The 19,020-nt window shown below is 43.4% G+C and overlaps 1 protein-coding gene across 1 annotated transcript in view; it reads left to right on the forward strand.

Moving 5' to 3' along the window:
- LOC128263743 (fibulin-2) overlaps nt 1-13,048 on the forward strand; it is a 43,877-nt gene extending 30,829 nt beyond the window's left edge. The window contains exons 11-13 of the mRNA XM_052998881.1: nt 10,085-10,173; nt 12,573-12,803; nt 12,861-13,048. Of these exons, the coding sequence (XP_052854841.1) occupies nt 10,085-10,173; nt 12,573-12,803; nt 12,861-13,023 (483 nt within the window). The 3' untranslated portion in view covers nt 13,024-13,048. The remainder of the gene's footprint in view (nt 1-10,084; nt 10,174-12,572; nt 12,804-12,860) is intronic.
- The last annotated feature ends 5,972 nt before the right edge of the window (nt 13,049-19,020 follow it).

Genomic DNA, 19,020 nt, shown 5'->3' on the forward strand with positions numbered 1-19,020 from the left:
ATTATTTTTTATCCCTTGCAAAGGGTATTATAATTTCAGTCAGAAGTTTGCATCACAGTAAAGTATATATATTCTTGATCAGTATCACTAGGAGAGTCGATATAGCCATTTCCGTCTGTCCGTCCGTTTCTACGCAAACTAGTCTCTCATTTTTAAAGCTATCTGCATGAAACTTTCCCAAAAGTTGTCTTTCTATTGCAGGTAGTACATAAGTCGGAACTAGCCGAATCGGACGACTTTAGCAAATAGCTCCCATAGGAACAATCGGAAAAAAAATGAAAAAATATTATAACTTTGCTGTTTTTGATTTTTGTTTAGTTCTTCGACATATAGTAATGGTTAAATATTTCAGAATTACGGTTTTTAGTTCTTGGACAGATAGTAATGGTTAATTATTTCAGAATTACGGTTTCAATTTCATCAAAATCGGACGACTATTTCATATAACTCCCATAAGAACAAACGGAAAAATAATTTTAAAAAAATTATAACTTTGCTGTTTTTTAATTTTTTTTTTTAGTTCTTCGACATATAGTAATGGTTAAATATTTGAGAATTACGGTTTAGATTTCATCAAAATCGGACGACTATATCATATAACTCTTATGGAAACAATAAAAATACATAAATTTATTTTTTTTAAATGTAACTTTTCTATTTTGTAATATTTAAAAAAATTTTTTTTGACTTATTAATAATTTGACAGTTCAGAATTACGCTTTTAGTTTTATTAAAGTCGGAAAACGATATCATAAAGCTGCCATAGGAACTATCGAATAATTTTTTTTTTTTTTTTTACTTATGCTTCTTATTTATTGAATCTTCTCTGAATTGAGACTAACAATAAGTATATAAAATCTTAAATTAAAACTATATCTGACAGTCAAGATGACTGACGCGAGATGAAAGGGCTCTAATAACTATTGCTGAGCTGGAAGGTCATTTCGTTGTAATCGGGTCCTGTTGGAAACCCTGGCTAGGCCCCTGGCGAGCTGGTTTGGATGAGAAGTTAGCTTGGTGTGGTAGGACGCCTTTTGTTTTGAAATTTCATCTTTTACGGGTAGAATTCCAAGATCTCGGTGGATGTTGTCGTTCCGAACATACCAAGGTGCCCCAGTGATAGTTCTCAGGATTTTTGATTGTGCTCGCTGGATAATGTCGATGTTACTGATGCTCGCGTTTCCCCACAATTGGGAGCCGTAAGTCCAGACTGGCTTAAGCGTTGAATTGTAGAGCAGGACCTTGAAGTCTAGGCAGAGGGGGGAACGAGCGTTTAGGAGCCAATGAAGGCTATTGGACTTTAGTTTTAGATAAATTTTCTTAGCTTCGACATGTCTCCGCCATGTAAGTCTCCTGTCTAGGTGGACGCCAAGGTACGTTACATCGTCAGCTTGTGGAGTGGCGTGATATTCAGAGTTAGTGGAGGACACGTTTGTCTGTTAAGAGTAAACGTTATGTGTTTATACTTTTGCGCATTTATTTTTATACGCCAGTCTGATAACCACCTCTCCACTACCACAAGATGATCAGCTAGTAGTGCTGTTGCCTGAATTGGGGATTTGGACCGACTTATGATCGCGGTATCGTCTGCGAATGTAGAAGTAGTTAGCCACTCGTTCGTGGGAATATCTGCGGTGTAAAGGAGAAATAGAGTTGGACCAAGGGCGCTACCTTGTGGAACTCCAACCTCTATCGTGTGATCGTCGGATGTTGTAGTATTGCATCTCACGGCGAAGGCTCTGTTGTAAAGGTACGATTCAAGTATCCTGTGAGTGTTTTCCGGCAGTAACGTTCTGATTTTATGCATAAGGCCATCGAGCCAGACTCGGTCGAAAGCCTGCGCGACATCAAGGAATACCGCACTGCAGTATTCCCGAATCTCGAATGCAGTTCGTATTTCTGTTGTTAATCTATTGACTTGCCAAATTGATGTGCCGGAATAACGTTGTGCTCTTTTATATGTGGGATTATGCGCGTCAGAAGGCATTTTTCAAGCAGTTTTGACAGACACGAGAGTAATCATATCGGTCTGTATGAAGCTGGTATTGTGTGATCTTTTCCTGGCTTTGGGATGATTATGATTACCGACTTTTTCCATTTTTTGGGAAGTAGACAAGTCGTGTAATCCCGTTAAAGAGTTTACAAATTACCTCAACTGCACAGTTTGGGAGTTCAATTAGCATCTTCGGAGTTATTAGATCACCTCCTGGGGCCTTTTTGTTTTTAATGACTTTTGAAACTTCGTTTGGTTGAAACAGAATTGTCGGCATCTCAGTTTTAATTTGAATTCACGGCGACGGTAGTGTGAGTGAATTATTTGCATGAATGAATTTATTTTCAGCCAAAAAAACATTTCGAAGGTGTAAAGCAAATGTACAAGCTCTGTCTTTGTCGCTTCTGGCCCAGCTGCCTGAAGAGTCTCTTATGGGGGCTACTGTTTCGGGCGGCGCACTTAGATTTGGGTGGGCCCTCCACAAGAGGTGCTTGATGCTGGTGGGTGAAAGTTTCTCAATATACTGGCGTTGTGCTTTTTCTTCTTCGTGCCTTAGAGCCCTGGTAAGTCTGCGACCAGCAACCTTAAGGCTGTGTTTTGAGAATGGCGATCTGCTGGTTTGCCAAGCACGCCTCAAACGTCTTTTCTCCAAAACAAGCTGTTCGATTTCAAGGTAAGTTTTGTGCTGGTGTGTATGCCCATCCCTCCCTTGCGGTGTAGAGACTTTGGCTGCTGCGACGAGTACAGACTCCAGTGCATCGGCATAGCAGTCGATGTCCTCCTTGATGTTGAGCTGTGGAGTTAGTTCAATGTGGGAACTAACGTATTTTTTTAACTTCAGCCAGTTGGTTCGATGCGACGTCAGCCTGCAAGGGTGCTCGATTAGTTCCAGGTTTTGAAGAAAAGTTATAAGCACTGGTGAGTGGTCCGATGATAGATCCAAAGCGATTTTGCAGATATTGGATTGCGAGGAATATTTTTTGTCACAGCAAAATCAATTAAATCAGGTAGTTTCCTAGGATCTGTAGGCCAGTATGTAGGACTTCCTGGTGAAACGTAGCCCAGTTTATTGCATGTTTTGATGAGTGCATTATATAGTTGCCTTCCTTTGGGGGTCACAAGGCGGGATCCCCAGTGTGTGTGCTTGGCGTTGTTATCACCTGCTGCTATAAATCGCTCTCCAAGTGAATTGTAGAAGTCCATGAATTGGTCTTCGGAGACTGTAAAGCGGGGTGGGCAGTAGACAGCGGCAATGGCAAGGTTCCGCCATGTTCTTTACCATCTGGATGATCGGTGCCGTAGAACGTGTATCCCCGTATTTGAAAGTTATATTTGCTGGTGAGATGCGTTTCTGTTAGCAACATAACGTCGATGTGGTTTTCGTTCAGAAATTGAGTTATTTCAGGTATATGCCGTGAAACACCGTTGTCGTTCCACAGAGTTATTCGAAGGCTAGGCATAATTTATTTGAACTGCTGAGCTGCAAGCATTTGTAAAAAGACATTTTGGTTTTGCATTAGAGTTTGCATGGTGGTTTTCATGAAGGACATGAATTCCATCATATTTTGTTGCAAAGTTATCATCATAGTTTCCATGTTACTTTGTGGCTGCCCCATGGCCTGCTGTATGTTATCGATTTTCGGCTCTATGTGAGCTGTGCCTGATCTTAGAGCACTGGCTTAGGAAATGCCGTTGGTGGTAATTGAGGGTCCAAGTGATGACCTGGCTGCTTTTGCGAAGAAAACTTCCGGTGTCGTTTGTGATTTCATGTATATGTTCTGACGTGCCGTTGTCGCTCGTTGCATACGACTTTTCATATCCTTGTAGACTGGACAGCCTCTGTAGTTTGCTGTGCGGTTTCCTTGGCAGTTTACACACTTTTTAGTGAGAGAGTCTTCCTTGCTGGAAGGGCAGGGTTCGGAACCGTGTCAGTTTCCACAAGGTACACAAACTGACCTGAGGGTGCAGTAAGCCCTGGTGTGTCCGTACTCCTGGCAATTTGTGCATTGCACTGGCCCGTTCCGTTTGTGCGGCTCTTCTACTGTGATCCTACGGTGCAGAAGGTACTGCAACTTGTAGATGCACTGCGTTTTTTTTCAAAGTTCTGCTGTCTGGCTCCAGCTCGACCTTAAAAAGTGGTTGCGGCTTCTTGTTTTTGTTTATTATATTTATAACATGTTTTGCGCAAAAACCGTTTTCTTTTAAAGCCTCTATAATTTCGGAGGGGGTCACATCGGGTTCTATTCCCTTGAGCACAACTTGTAAGTCTTTGCAACTTTTCAGCTGGTACGTGTAGTTATACTGCTCGGAAATCTTCTTCTGTTTTGATTTGAAGTTTGGTTTCGCTTAAATTCCCTTTCATAAGTGGAATAACATGAAAGTTATCTTTTCCGACAAGCTCAACTATTTTGTTGACTAGGACTTTGGAGATCTTGTCCCGAACAAAGATAGGTGGTGGCTTAAGTTTCTTTGGGGCTAATTCTTCAGACTCTGTATCAGTTGTTGTTGTTGCTTTACCCGCGACAGAGACCGTTGTGGTTGACGTAGTAGTTACTGTTGTTGTTGCACTAGGTGGCATAAGCTCGGTTGGAGTTTTGCATTCCTCACTCCATGGCGTTTGAGCGGGGAAAAGTAGTGCGGGAGAGCAAGAACTAGCTCTCTGGTTTTCGGCGGTCAGTAAACTTGCACTTTTTGCAATTTCGGTTCTAGAGTATTACTCGTGAAAGAGAAATAAGCATTGTTACGGGCCAAGAAGAGACGACGTTTGTCTTGCTCTCTCTCTGAGCTTTTTCACGGGCTTCGTCTTGTTGTTTTTGGTAATGAGTGCGTTGATCCACGTTCTTATTCATTTGTTTATTGTTAGTGCGTAAAGATTAATTAATTAAAACTTTAGTTTACGATATGCGAATTAGCATCGCGAATCGAAAAACCTCGCGTTTATAAATTTTTCGAACGTTTTCGACTGAGTAATTATTTGTTTTTCCGGAGCGTTCAGAATACACGTCCACACGCGACCAGAGACAGAATGGTGTTTTTCGACCTTATCGAATAATTAAGCTGCAAATCATCATAGCTTCAATGTTTTCAAACATATAATAATAATTTTAATGATTACAAAAATATTTCGTTCTTTCAATATTTGCAAGGGTAAAAAAGTATTGGTCAAAAAATTTTGATTTTCATATATATCTCCCGCAAAGGCTCAAGGTTTTTTTTTTTAGTTCGAGCTGTTGTAAACATTTAAATAACTCCCCACAAATAAAAGAAAGCAGTGAAAACATTCACGCAAGCAGTGGCCTACCGGTTGCCAGATATGCGGCCACCCGTTCACCGCCAGAGTCCGAGAACGGTAGCTGACCAAATCCCGAGAGCCGGCCGGAACAGAGCAAGGGACAAGAGCCTGGGACCGGTGACGCATCCCTAAGCCCTGATAGCCGCCAAGCCAGCGGCAACAGAAAGCGAAAACAAACAAAACAAGGAACAACAGGAGCATTGCCAAGAGCACCAACGTTTTAAGGAGAGTGCTCATCCGAAATCAGCGAAGAACTATAGACTTAAACAGATAAAAAACGGGTCATCAATCGGGTATTATTTCATATCAATGTTGGTCTAATTTGTGCCCATATTAAATTGGTATTTTAAAAAAATCAAAATGGTATTGTGCATAGCAGACACATACATATAAACCTTGCCAGTATTTTTAATCCCATGAATGTATTTTTCCATATTAGGCTGATATTATTTTATATAAGGCTGATATTTGTTCATATAAGGCTGATATTATTTCATATTAATTTGCAATGTTGTGTTTAAACTTGTTGTGTTTTTTATACCCAGCCTACCAATTTATATCAAAGATATAAAAACTTGCAGTCACACTAATATTTCGATGACTTTTCGAAGCAACATCTAATATAAAATTCATATCAAATTGTCATTGTCATTATATCATGGTATAAAAATATTTATATTGTTATATAGTAAGGGAGGAAACAATAAAATAAAACATTAAAGTCTTTTATAAAAAAAAAATGAATCAGCATAAAACAGAAATGAGAGAAGGATAAGCTTATCTCCTCAAGAAAGATGATTTCCCAAACTGGAAGGCAGGTCGGAGGACATACGGAAACCCCTCTCCGAATACGTCATAGAAACCCAGGAAGACCCACAAATGGCTAAAATTTGGGCTGAGCTGGAGGAGGCCAACGGCAAACCAAGTCCCAGTTCAAATTACTGAACTCAAACGAAGATCAGCTTATAGCAAGTATGGGCGTGGACAGTGTAGAGGAGGCGGGAGGCGGATCTAGGAGTTTAAGTCAAGACAAAAGAAAATAACAGCAAAGTCCCAGTCTACGTTAAAGTCGCAAAACAAGTAAGAGAACGTTCCTTTAAATTTAAAGGCACAGAAAAGCCGCTGGAAATCCTAAAAAAATGGATTGGTCTGCAAACACCATTGGCCTGAACATGTTTCACCGAACAATGCAAGAATTGCTACATGGCAAAGCGTTAAAGTGGTTTATTTCCAACAACAAACACTGGAAGACATGGGCAGAGTTTTCAGCAAGAGTTTTCAAACGTATTTCCTACCGAGGGGATTTTTCTCAAGGCTTGCACACCAGGTGAAGCAGCGGAAGCAGGGTTTTAAAAGTCATTTAAAGACTATATGGACGACATGCAGACCATGATGAGACCGCTTGGATACTCCGCGAAGGAAACTCTCGAGGTTATCAAGGATAACTGCAGACCAGATCTGAGGACCTCCCTGAGAACGTACAAGGTTGACGATTTGGAACCACTCATGATCCTGGCCGACGAGTACGAAGAGCTCGACAAAAAGTGGGAAACTTTTATTAAAGAGAACACGTTTTCGCGACATATAAACGGCCAGTGGATACCACCCAGTGCAATTCAGCAGAGGCAGCAAACGAACTCCTTATGGAGGCTCCCGACCACCACGCAAAGGCCGCACACCACACAGTCCGGTGCTACCAGATAACAAAGCCACATCCTCAAGAAGTCTGCCTACGATGTGGCGGGCACGGGCACTGTGCACGTCGATGCTACTGTTCTGTTGGATATGCGGCAGGGTAGGTGTAAGGAGCGTAGAGTGCTGACAGAGAGCGGGAAATGGCCAGCGATCCCAGCCGCTGAGAGGCGAACCGAGGTCGCAAGGTGCAGTCTCTCCAAACTAACTGGCAAATTCATCGAAGAGGAGCAGCAGAATCGATTGGTGCAAACACATACAAAGCAACAATCGACACCGGAGCCACAGCAAGCCTTATTAACATGGAGCTGGTGGGTATAATGGCTTGCGAAAAAAAAATTCAAGGACGAGACTGCAAGTTTAATTTGTCAGATGGTAGATGGTAGCATAAACTCGCGTTGTTGCAAAAAAAAAAAAAATGGTCAAAAGGCAGCACAAAGCCTCATCGTGGTGCACAGGCTCACATTTATCATGGGATCCTTTCTGGCCAGTTGGAGTTGTGATCTTCTCCAATTCGTGTCCATGATGAACACGGGTCCCACAGATCCCCTGTAAATCTTATGTCCCTTTAAAAGCAGGATGACGATCGGGATTTCGACGATGAGGCACAGCTTTTCGTAGAATTTGACAACTTCCTCTCTGTGGTCTATAACTTTCACATTGTTCACGAGTTTGGCCGTGTTAACACTAGCATTTCTAGATTCTGTTAGGTGTCTTCCTGGAGTTTTTATTACCTGCTTGTTCCATAGTCTCCGAAATATGTCATTGCCAATTCTGGGTGTGTCGCAACCTGTGACCCACAGTTTTAGTGATCTTTGGTTCTTGACTACCCCGCCATACTCCGCTCCCGTAACGGAGGTCTGGGAACAAATTCATCCAAATCCACGCCAGTGTACCAGCTTTTTCATAATGGAACTAGAGATAACACTAATGTGTGAACTTGCAGCTTCAAAGAAAAGATTAAATGAAGGAAATTTTACTCCTTTCTGCGTCGCTTGATTTACAGCTGAGACTTAAACGCGTTTGCTAGTTTTGACAAGATCTCTCAGCAACTTATGGGGCCAAGGGTTTTGCTGTTTGTGTTCCTAGAGGGCGCAGCGAATCATAACAAGGCTTTCTAGGCTTGCCACCACAGTGCCTTAATAGTTGAAACTCAAAAGCACAAACACACAGCTGTATATTATGAGATTCTAAAGATACATTTGTGAGGAGTTGAATAATTCCCCACAAGTTAGAAAGCAAGCAGAATAAACGCATGCAAGCAGTGGACTAGTAGTTACCAGTTATGCGGTGAACTCGCCCGTAGTAACGGTAGTGCGGTAGAGTGGTGCCCTGAGCACCAGACAAGGACAGGAAGAGTCAGAAAGCGACGGCAATTAAAGATAGCAGCGAAGGGCCGTGTGTAGAAGGAAGTAACGGGACAGCACCGGACCTCCGACCCTGGTATTAGTGCCGAACGAGTGGAGGTAAAACCGTGGACTTTGGACCAGGAGGCAAGGAGGCACCGAGAACTTACGGAAAACAGAGGCCTATATAAGCAGGCCAAGCGCAGGAAGCTGGATTAGTCGCTTTCTACCAGTCAACAAGTATCAACTGAGACACAGGTAGCTGAGGTCCTTACGGCATCACACGGCTAAGTCCAGGCGCTTTGTCACAACTTCTGTCGCGATTTGAACAAATAGAGTCCTTCGACGAGGAACCGTGGGCTCAGAAGGCAAGTGGTCTAGAACTAGCTGCCTGCTTACAAGGACTGCATTGGCGAACTCCGGCGTTTACCTTATCGTCCTGCAGAAATTGTACAAGGTCCTGGTGCGACAAGCCCGGAAGACGCGCGTTTGTTTAGCTAGTGTCTCGAATGGCGTATGCGTTAAGAGCAGTTCACCTCTAGAGTCCCAGAACGGCAGCTTACAGAATCGTGAGCACTACGCCAACAAGATGCGGAGCCAGTCGAGACATCCGGAGGTAGACCAAGGACAACGAGGACACCCAGGACGACGAACAACAAGCGCCGTGCGAGCATCAGATACGTCGAATTCTAAAGTCTGCGGCAGAGAGTGTAGGGTGGAAGCTTTCGTCTAGAACCTGGCGTTTGACCTAAGGACTGCGTTGGCGGCTTCCGGCGTACGCCTGAACCGTCAGGTAGAAACTGAGCCGATGTCCGGTGTGACCGGCCGGGACAGAGCGAGGGACAGGAGGCTGCGGCTGCGAAAGGCCTACGCCATGAGAGCACAGTGCCTGTTCACCATAGTCTGGGAACGGTGACGCATCCCTAAGCCCTGTAATCCCGCCGAGCCAGAGACACCACTTTGCAGCAATCACAACCCAGCGTTCAACGTGGGAAGGAGCCGACGGCGGAGCATATTTCTACATTGGCAATACAAAACCCAGGCTGAGGGTCAAGTCGGCGAATCAAAGATCCTTGTATACTCCCAATCTTTCTGTACGTTTTCACTGATCAATAGGGCGGTCACGTTTATATAAATTTGGTGGGACGAACACTTACATCTTCTGAGCTAACCGCACGACATTCGTAGCGAGCAGATAAACCAAGAAATCTGTTCGTTACACATTCTTGTGAACCGGATACAATCTTTAGATCAAGCAAGCCTAACTTTTGTCTAGATGAAGGAGTAAAGACTTCACATCTTGCTTTCTACTCTATTAAGTTTGATCCTACGACGAAATCCCCGTCCGCATCCCTTTCGGTCAGCCACTGATTTTAAAGTCATTGCCGTTCAAAATGCACCCAGGCATCTTTCTCATCGATATCTTAACGCTTTGAGCTAGCTTCTTCTTCCATCTTCATCATTTATAAATTCGAGGATGTTAGATTTGGTGTGCAGTTTTGAAGCACGTTGACGCTCTAGACTTGATTGAAATTAAATACCTTCAGCTTGTCCCAGGGTAAGATTTGGACAAGCAACACAACCAATCTCCGGTAAAAGTCTCCGGAGTGGTCACAACCATAACCTTGTCCTGAAGCCACCTTGCTTCCTCGTATAAGGGTAGGGGCCGTCTGACTTCTTCGCCTTTTTAACCTTTATGTATATTTACTTCGGCTTGTCGAAGTAGGCTTTCTTTCTTGTTTTAATTTTTGATATTTTTAGACTGACATTTGTACAAACACCCGGGGAAGCTATAAATGTACTACCATTAATTGCCCATATGGATACACTATTGATGCAGAACAAAAAAAGTAAGTCCAAATGTACATAATTTAAAATCTTTAATGCTGAGTTTCAAAAAGAAAACTTTTAAAGGATGAAATGTTATATATCTTATTCTACTGCACTTGTTGCTAAAGCACCCCGTATTAACAACTATGATAAAATCGTGAAGGAACAAGATTTCGTTAAAAATTACAATAAAACTCGGACGGGCCCATGGTTTCATTTTACTACGATCTACTCGGACAGACCCATAAATTATATTTAACTACTATACAACTTACACGGTTTTCACGTTATTATCCATGGTTTTTTATAAGCTATGGATGTTCACTATTAGCAGAGGTTTGTTACCAAAAATTACAGTCGATGAACAGAACCCGATACCCGATAGAGTACAATACTAGACGAAATTGGGAAACAAAAATAACATTCGATAAAATACCACCGGGGCCTATACATCAATGAGTACTTGTACTTTTTAAGTACAATTTTGCTCATTCATTGGAGTTGACGACAAAACGGAATAAAAAAGCGAGGCTTAAATGTATACGAAATATTTTTTACCATTTAAAGGTAAAAACCGAAAATCTTTAAACGTTAGAATAAGCGAGATAGAAACAATACAATAAACAAAACAATAAACTTTGAATTTAACGTTAAAAAGGCAGTGTGACCGTGAACATAGTACCAAAAAAATTCTCAAGCAGTATCCATATAGTTGTCTCTGTCTCTGAGCTTCAATGAATCCGTCAATACATGAGGCGAACAATGTAGTGTCATACCCGAATTATTATTCAATCTTCATTCACGGTTCCCTTTTTCTTGGCATTTAGTACAATGGTTTGAACATATTTCTCGCGTTACGAATTTCTTAAGTGCCTCGCTCCACCAGCAAAAACTTACCGAATGACACCGCGTGGCCTTGCTTAACTCTCCTCGAATTTTTTTCCGTACGGACCACCGCTCGATCATGACGCTCACACTCAACCCTTAACCCCTTTTTCTTTTCTGATCTTCACCCTCGTGGTTGCAAATTTCCGCCTATCTCACCACGCCGATCGCTCCCTTGCCTCTTTCTGTCTTTACTTCGGTGTCTCTTTTTTCCATTTGTCAGCAACAGAGTGAAGGTTCTAGACTTCGGTTGTCTTTCCCGCTCTTACTCCCCTCGTACTTAAAGTAATGCAATTAGGTTCTGCTTAAGGCTACGATTATTATATTTAAACTACATTATAAATTAAGAACTTTAAAAATTTATCTTAATTATAGTGACGTGTTAGTAATTAAATTCATGAGGTTCGGGAATTAATGTGGCGACGTCAGAGTCTTCGTCACACATCTATAGATGTGGTTTGGTTATGGTCATCTGTCTTTGGGTGATCACGTTTCTCGTCGCCCGATATACGCCGCCGAGACATCCGGAGGTAGAGCAAGGACAACGAGGACACCCAGGACGACGAACAACAAGCGCCGTGCGAGCATCATAAACGTCGAATTCTAAAGTCTGCGGCAGAGAGGGTAGGGTGGAAGCTTTCGTCTAGAACCTGGCGTTTGACCCAAGGACTGCGTTGGCGGCTTCCGGCGTACGCCTGAACCGTCAGGTAGAAACTGAGCCGACGTCCAGTGCGACCGGCCGGGACAGAGCGAGGGACAGGAGGCTGCGGCTGCGAAAGGCCTACGCCTTGAGAGCACAGTGCCTGTTCACCATAGTCTGGGAACGGTGACGCATCCCTAAGCCCTGTAATCCCGCCGAGCCAGAGATACCACTTTGCAGCAATCACAACCCAGCGTTCAACGTGGGAAGGAGACGACGGCGGAGCATATTTCTACATTGGCAATACAAAACCCAGGCCGAGGGTCAAGTCGGCGAATCAAAGATCCTTGTATACTCCCAATCTTTTTGTACGTTTTCACTGATCAAAATTGCGGTCACGTTTATATAAATTTGGTGGGACGAACACTTACATCTTCTGAGCTAACCGCACGACATTCGTAGCGAGCAGATAAACCAAGAAATCTGTTCGTTACACATTCTTGTGAACCGGATTAAATCGTTAGATCAAGCAAGCCTAACTTTTGTCTAGATGAAGGAGTAAAGACTTCACATCTTGCTTTCTACTCTATTAAGTTTGATCCTACGACGAAATCCCCGTCCGCATCCCTTTCGGTCAGCCACAGATTTTAAAGTCATTGCCGTTCAAAATGTGGTTTGGTTATGGTCATCTGTCTTTGGGTGATCACGTTTTTCGTCGCCCGATATACGCCGCCGTCGAAAAACCCGTGTAAAACGTCCATTGTGACCTGTGGTACTTTTCCCCAGTTCACGTTGTCCGTTCATAATTTAAATGATGTAGTTGTTTGGGTTATTGTTGTTTTTCACACTCTTTAATGTTTGGTTAATAAATAATTACATTTTTGTAAATTGCAGCCGATGCCGACAAAACACTAATTTCTGCGAGGGAGAAGATTGTTACACACAACCCTCAGCCTACACATACAATTTTATAACCTTTGTATCCAAGCTAATGATATCTCCGGAGGGTCGAACAATCTTTACATTGAGGGGTCCACTTTGGTATGATAACATTGATTTTGATCTTAAAATTGTTCGCATACAAGCAACCAACAATATTAAAAAGGCTACTGACAAGAATTTTGAGTACGTATAAATATTAAACCTAATTTTTATGAAATATAACAATTATATCAATTATAGCACCATCAAAAACAACAACCAAGTCAGTGTACTACTGAAGAAATCACTAGAAGGGCCACAGGACGTTGAACTGGAACTAAGTATGACAGTGTACACAAACGGAATGCCTCGTGGAAAAAGTGTCGCAAAACTGTTCCTTTTCGTTTCCCAACACACATTTTAGCAATAAAAGAAACCATTAAAATTTGGTGAATTTCATTTTTATATTAAGGTTAAAGTTCTAAGTTAGCGGACAAACGTTCTCTTTATATAGACAAAAACGAGAAAATTATATTGGACTAAATTTTTCAAGACACGTAAATAAAACTTTTGAAGGATTCTTTACTAGACCAATTTCGGCTTATAGCTTACGAATATATACTGCTTCCTTAGTCGCTGTAGGGGGGCGACATACTTAGCTTAACTTTGTGCTGAGTGCTACCACGGGTGGCTTCTCAGACTCCCAAGTGATCAGCCAGTGAAAGATTTCCTCTCGATGTGGATCCAAATTCTGTTGAGCCAGCTTCGCCACAGATAGAAGTATATCTGGCCTTGTAGTTATAGCCAAATACATGAACGAGCCTATCAGCGAACGTGTCTTCAAGGGACAATAAAAACGGTTTCAGACAGTTTGAAGATAGCTGACCTTTCTGAAGTTTTATACTTTAAAATGTACGTTATATTTCTGCTTGATTCCTCAAATGAAATAGAATTTGTAAGTGTAAAAGTTTCCTATCTATCTAATATACCCCAGGATCTAACTTAACAATCTATGAACATTGTAACACCCCAGTAATACAACACGATTTGTAGGTTAATACGTTTATTTAGTAAGTGTAACACTCCTGGACTGCACGCTTTCAATGCTTCTCTTCGACTCCCCTTGAACTCCTTTTAGCCCTTTATCCACCTTGTGCTGTGTTGAGCTTATGGATTCCGTTTTTGGCTACAATCCTCAACAGTGTTCAAACACCTCTCCTTTTTTTCCAGACGTAGTTTGAACGTGTCTGTGGCACCTACGAGGTGGGCCCGGCTTCAATTGGTTTGGTTGGGGATAATTCACTAGTCCTTTCCGGGGATTGGTCTTGCGCAGGCTGAACCGCAGCAGCGGGTTCTACCTTCTTAAGGTGACTGACGTTCCTGGTATACGTTTACCCATTTGCAGTTACCTGGGCCACATCCCCGTCTCTGCTGGTCACTTCGTTAACCGTTGGATCAAATATTGGTGTTAGCTTGTGGGGAAAAAATTAAATTTTTAATAAGAACACTGTCACCTACAGCTAATTTACTCGATCCCGTTTGTCGTGCAAAATTTTTTGAATTCCGCGCCTATGAACTGACGACCGTTGTCCGCTGACGTTTGGTGGAAACCTAGCCTTGAGAAATCTTCCTCGCGACCTTCGGTATATTCAAGTCAACCCTTGCCAATGCGTGATTGGCCAAGTCTGAATTCTTTATGGGCGAGCTCAGTGGCATTGACCCTTACCAGAATCACGGGTTTGCGCTATGGAAATGCACCCGCAACCTAAAAAGACAGCCGCTTCAAAGGTTTGCAATTGATTTGGAAAATCGCTTCACTCCATTTGACTTTGCAACAAGCCAAGAAGTCCAAACAACTATCTCTAGATTAGGACTCTCTTTTGGCCCTAGTGTTGAGGGTGAGCTTCGTGATCATATTAGGCGACTAGTTTCCACTAAGGCTCCTGGCATGGACGCGATTGACGAAAAGGTAGCAAACGGTCAGCCCAGCACAGTCATTACGCAGCTTTGCCAATTTTTTAATGCCTTGGTCAGACCTTGGTCATTTTCCAGACCCTTGGAAACGAGCTCTAGTCATAATGGTACCAAAAAAAGGAAAAGACCTGTGCTCCCCAGATTTCTATCGGCCCATTAATCTCCTATCCACTTTTTCCAAGACTGTTGAGCGGATCATGCTTGCTAGGCTCTTAACTATAGCGGCGTTTGATAAAGCACTTTCAGACCACCAGTTTGGCTTTCGTAGTTGCCATTTTGATGTTGAGCAAGTGCACAGGGTAGTAAATCATGTACTGGGTGCTTTAAAAGATCGCAAAATTTGTGCTGGGGTCCCGCAAGGAAGCGTCCTTGGGTCGGTCCTATATATCGTCAAAAAAAAATTGGGAAATCATTATCGTACACACGCTTCAGGCTAGCAAGGGCTTTGGGATAATTTCCCGCAGTGACTTGAAAGGCACTTACTGTTCCTAAAGCCTCTCCAGCTTAACACGAAACTAAATGATTGAAATTTTCAATATCGTGTAAAAAGTCGTCTTTGGCAACGAAATTTTCAAAAATAAAAATTTTTTAATTCAGAGTGTTTTTCGCTAAACGTTGGAAAGCGAAGATCGGCAGGCGGCATTGAGACGGGCGATTTTGCGGCGACGCGGATTTCTCGATATTATTTTGTTTAGTCTTGGTCAAAATTGATAAAGGCAACGATTTTGTTAGAACGGAAAACGTCTTTTGCATCTTTCACTTCCATCTGATTTTGAATAAGTGAAGCATTTTTAATGTGCGTATTTAAAATTTCTAAACGACTCTTAAGCTCAACCGGATTCACAGATAATTTACCCTCTTTCAAATATTTCGTTGGTGTTTAAGCTCTTCGATGTCCTTGCTTGCCATTTCATTTAATTGTATTTATTTTTGTTGGTATCGAAAAAGTATTAAAAATATATTTTCATTAAAAAAATATATTTGTTTAATAATATAATAAAAAAACAAACGAGTAATATGCCGAACGCACGCAGTGTAGGGGAGCTATGTGCCGAAAGAAGTGCAAAAAGTCCTATTTAGGGTTTTTATATTTTATATATTAACCCTACGTGCCGAACTCACGCACTGTAGGATAGCACACGCTAAAGCTCAAGCGTACCAAAAAAAACAAACAAGCGTTAAGCCAACCAACAATTGCACTGCGCCAGCGATCGAGAACGAACACGACCAAAGATAACTCGAAATCGCGGCAGCGGTGTCGGTGTGCGTGAATGTGTGTACGCGGCTTGCGGCTCAACTCCAAAGCAAATGCAAATGCTAACGGAGAATGATACACTGACCGATAACTAAGGGCACCGAATATTTAAGCCTGACGTTAAAAGGCACCTTTCACAATTTTCACTTTTTTACAGCTTTTTTAATATTACCCTAAATTGGTGCTCACTACGACGAAAATTGGGGGAGTTAAGTTTGCACTAATTGGGTCGACAAAGAATATTTGTTTTTGATTTAATGGTCCAAAGCGATTCACATATATTTATGTTTACTGCAGAATTTTGATTGTTAGTAAATGCAACATTTTATTTCTTGGTTAGAAAGCACACTATCTACTATTTATTTACACGAATGCAAAATGTTAAAAGATGGGCTATAACACAATCATGAAAACGCCACAGATTAACTTTAAGTTTTAGCACTCTATACCTGTTTGGCCGATTTGACAATTGCAATCCTTTTTTAAATCCGTATTCCAGCGGCTGCAGGCAAACTAAACAATTAAAGTTGCAGCGGTGACGAAGATATGGCGTGGGAAACAACAAAACGAACGGCAGAAAATTTCCAGCGACAAAATGTATTTCCGAAGTTTTAAATTGTTTTTTTTTTAAGTCGAACCGTCACGAATAATTTGTTTGTTTTTTTTTTTTTTTAATTAAGAAAAGCTTAAATATATATAGAAGAAATACAAAAGACAGGAGAAGAAGAAGTAAAAAGTTCCGTTCCCGCGGGACCGCCGCAAAGCTATACTTCGCGGGACGGATGACGGTCAGGTTGCCGCTCGTCCTTATTGTTAGTTGCGTCGACTCTGTTCTCGACGCCTTAGGTCCTTCAGGATGCCAGCGGCCAGATTAGCTACCGCATCCCAATTCCTCTGGTTTTCCAGCATGCAATTGATAACGTTTTCCACTGTCAGGAAACGCTCGGTTCTTAATTCAGCTTCTGCTCGGTTCCTCGCGTATAGGGGGCAGATGAAGAATGCGTGCTCCGCGTCTTCGATTGTTGCGGTGCCGCAGTGGTCGCAGCAGGGGTTCGGCTCGTGCTTGATCCTGTACAAGTATTCTTTATAGCATCCGTGCCCGGAGATCATCTGTGTGAGGTAGAAATCTACCTGCCCGTGTCTTCTCTGCAGCCAAGGGATTAGACTGGGGATTAACCTGTGCGTCCACCGTCCTGTGCTCGCACTGTTTCACCTCCTTTGCCAAGCCTCTATCGTGCTGCTGCGCTGGGTCCTACTTTTTGTACTTCCTGTCCTTCGTTCTGCCGCCAGGAGGTCTATCGGCGTACAAGATGGTCGAGGTCACCACTGTGGCTATAATCCTTCTGCTGTGCTGCTTTGGTTCTCGGGTGTTGGCCATCATCCTTGAGATGGATGCAGTCGATCTGGACGCTTTGGCTGCTGCATAAGCTAGGTGGGTCTTGAACGATAATCTGTGATCGATCATTACCCCAAGGTACTTGATTGAGTCGCTTGATGCTATTAAGGTTGATCCGACTCGAATTGTTGCCTTCTCAACAATCTTCCTGCTGCTTATGAGCACTGCCTCCGTTTTGTGCTCGGCAAGCGATAGCCCGTTGTCTGCGAGCCAGCTCATAAGGGTGTCTATGGAGAGGCTGCACCTTACCGTGGCCTCTTCGAGGGTTTTAGCTACTGTTACCAGCGCTAAGTCGTCCACAAAGCCCACTACGGTGCTTCCTTCGGGTAGTGCCTGCCTTAGGATCCCGTCGTACATGGCGTTCCACAGGATCGGGCCCAGCACTGAGCCCTGAGGTACTCCTCCTGTCACCTTGTACTCATGCTCTCCGACGTCTGAAGAGTATGTGAGCACTCTGTCCTTGAAGTAGTCAGCTACGAGGTCGGTAAGGTAGTCAGAAATTCCCAATAGACGAAGCGCTCGCAGGACAAGGTTCCAGTTGGCAGAGTTAAATGCATTCTTGACATCAAGAGTGCATACGAGGCAGTACTCTTTTGAGCCGCCTATCCACCTTTCTCCTTCAATTGCCTTAGCAGCCAGTTGGGTGACCGCTCGGATCGCGTCAATGGTGCTTTTTTCCTTCCGGAAACCAAACTGGTGGTCCAAGAAAGCTCCGAGATCGTCGAGTTCCTTTTCGAGGCGGGTCCATATTATGCGCTCAAATATCTTACCCATCGTATCTAGCATACAAAGGGGCCTGTATGACGATGCGTCATCGTTCATCTTTCCCGGTTTTGGGATGAGCATTAATCTCTGCCGCTTCCATCCTGTGGGGAAGGTTCGTTGGATGAGACACTTGTTGTACATTTCCGCGAATATACCCGGGTAAGCTGCCACTATTGTGTGCAGTGCAGCATTGGGAATGCCATCCGGACCAGGGGCTTTTCCAGCCTTGGTTTTCCTTAATGCTGCCAGTACTTCGGCTTCGCTGGTACGGTATCGCCTAATCCGGTGGCTTGCCAGGTAAGCGGCGGCTGTGTGGGGAACAAAGTAGCCACTATGTTGCCAAGCTGCAAGTGGTCAGTAGGGGTCGGCTGCCTGTTGAGCTTGCCTATGACCATCCTGTATGCTGACCCGAATGGTTCTGCATCCGCGGCTTCGCACAGCTCCTGGAAGCATCTGGCCTTGCTGGCTTTGATCGCATTTTTCAGCACATTTCTCTTGGCCCTATAGGTTGCTTCGCTCAGCTCTTGGTTTCCGCGTCCTCTGCTTCTCTGGCACCTGCGTTGGGCCGCCAGGCAGTCTCTCCTCGCTCCGTCTATCTCCTCGTTCCACCACGGAGCTGGTCTACGCCCATTACCACCTTTCGTGGCTTTTCCCATGGAGGCATCACACGCCGCCTTAACTCTATCGGCTAAGTTCTTTGCGCAGGTGTTAGCGTCTCCTGTAACGCAGACGCCTTCCATGTGTGCTAGGAGGGCCACTGTGTTAAGGGTATGGGCTTTGTAGGACGTTAGGCGACTGCTAGGAGAGGCCAATCTGGGTCTTGTCTGGGTGATGATCAGCGCGTGGTCGCTGTGAGTGTAGAAGTCTGACACCCTCCATGCGGAGTTACGTGCCAGTTCTGGGCTGGCGAAGGTCAAATCGATAATCGATTCCCGGCCTGACTTGCTAAAGGTTGGCCTGTTCCCTTCGTTGAATAGGCAAACATTTAACGAAGCCAACGCCTCAAGGTAATTTGCTTGTGTGTGTGTGTT

This window comes from Drosophila gunungcola, unplaced genomic scaffold (assembly GCF_025200985.1).
Source record: "Drosophila gunungcola strain Sukarami unplaced genomic scaffold, Dgunungcola_SK_2 000018F, whole genome shotgun sequence".
Taxonomy (NCBI): Eukaryota; Metazoa; Arthropoda; class Insecta; order Diptera; family Drosophilidae; genus Drosophila; species Drosophila gunungcola.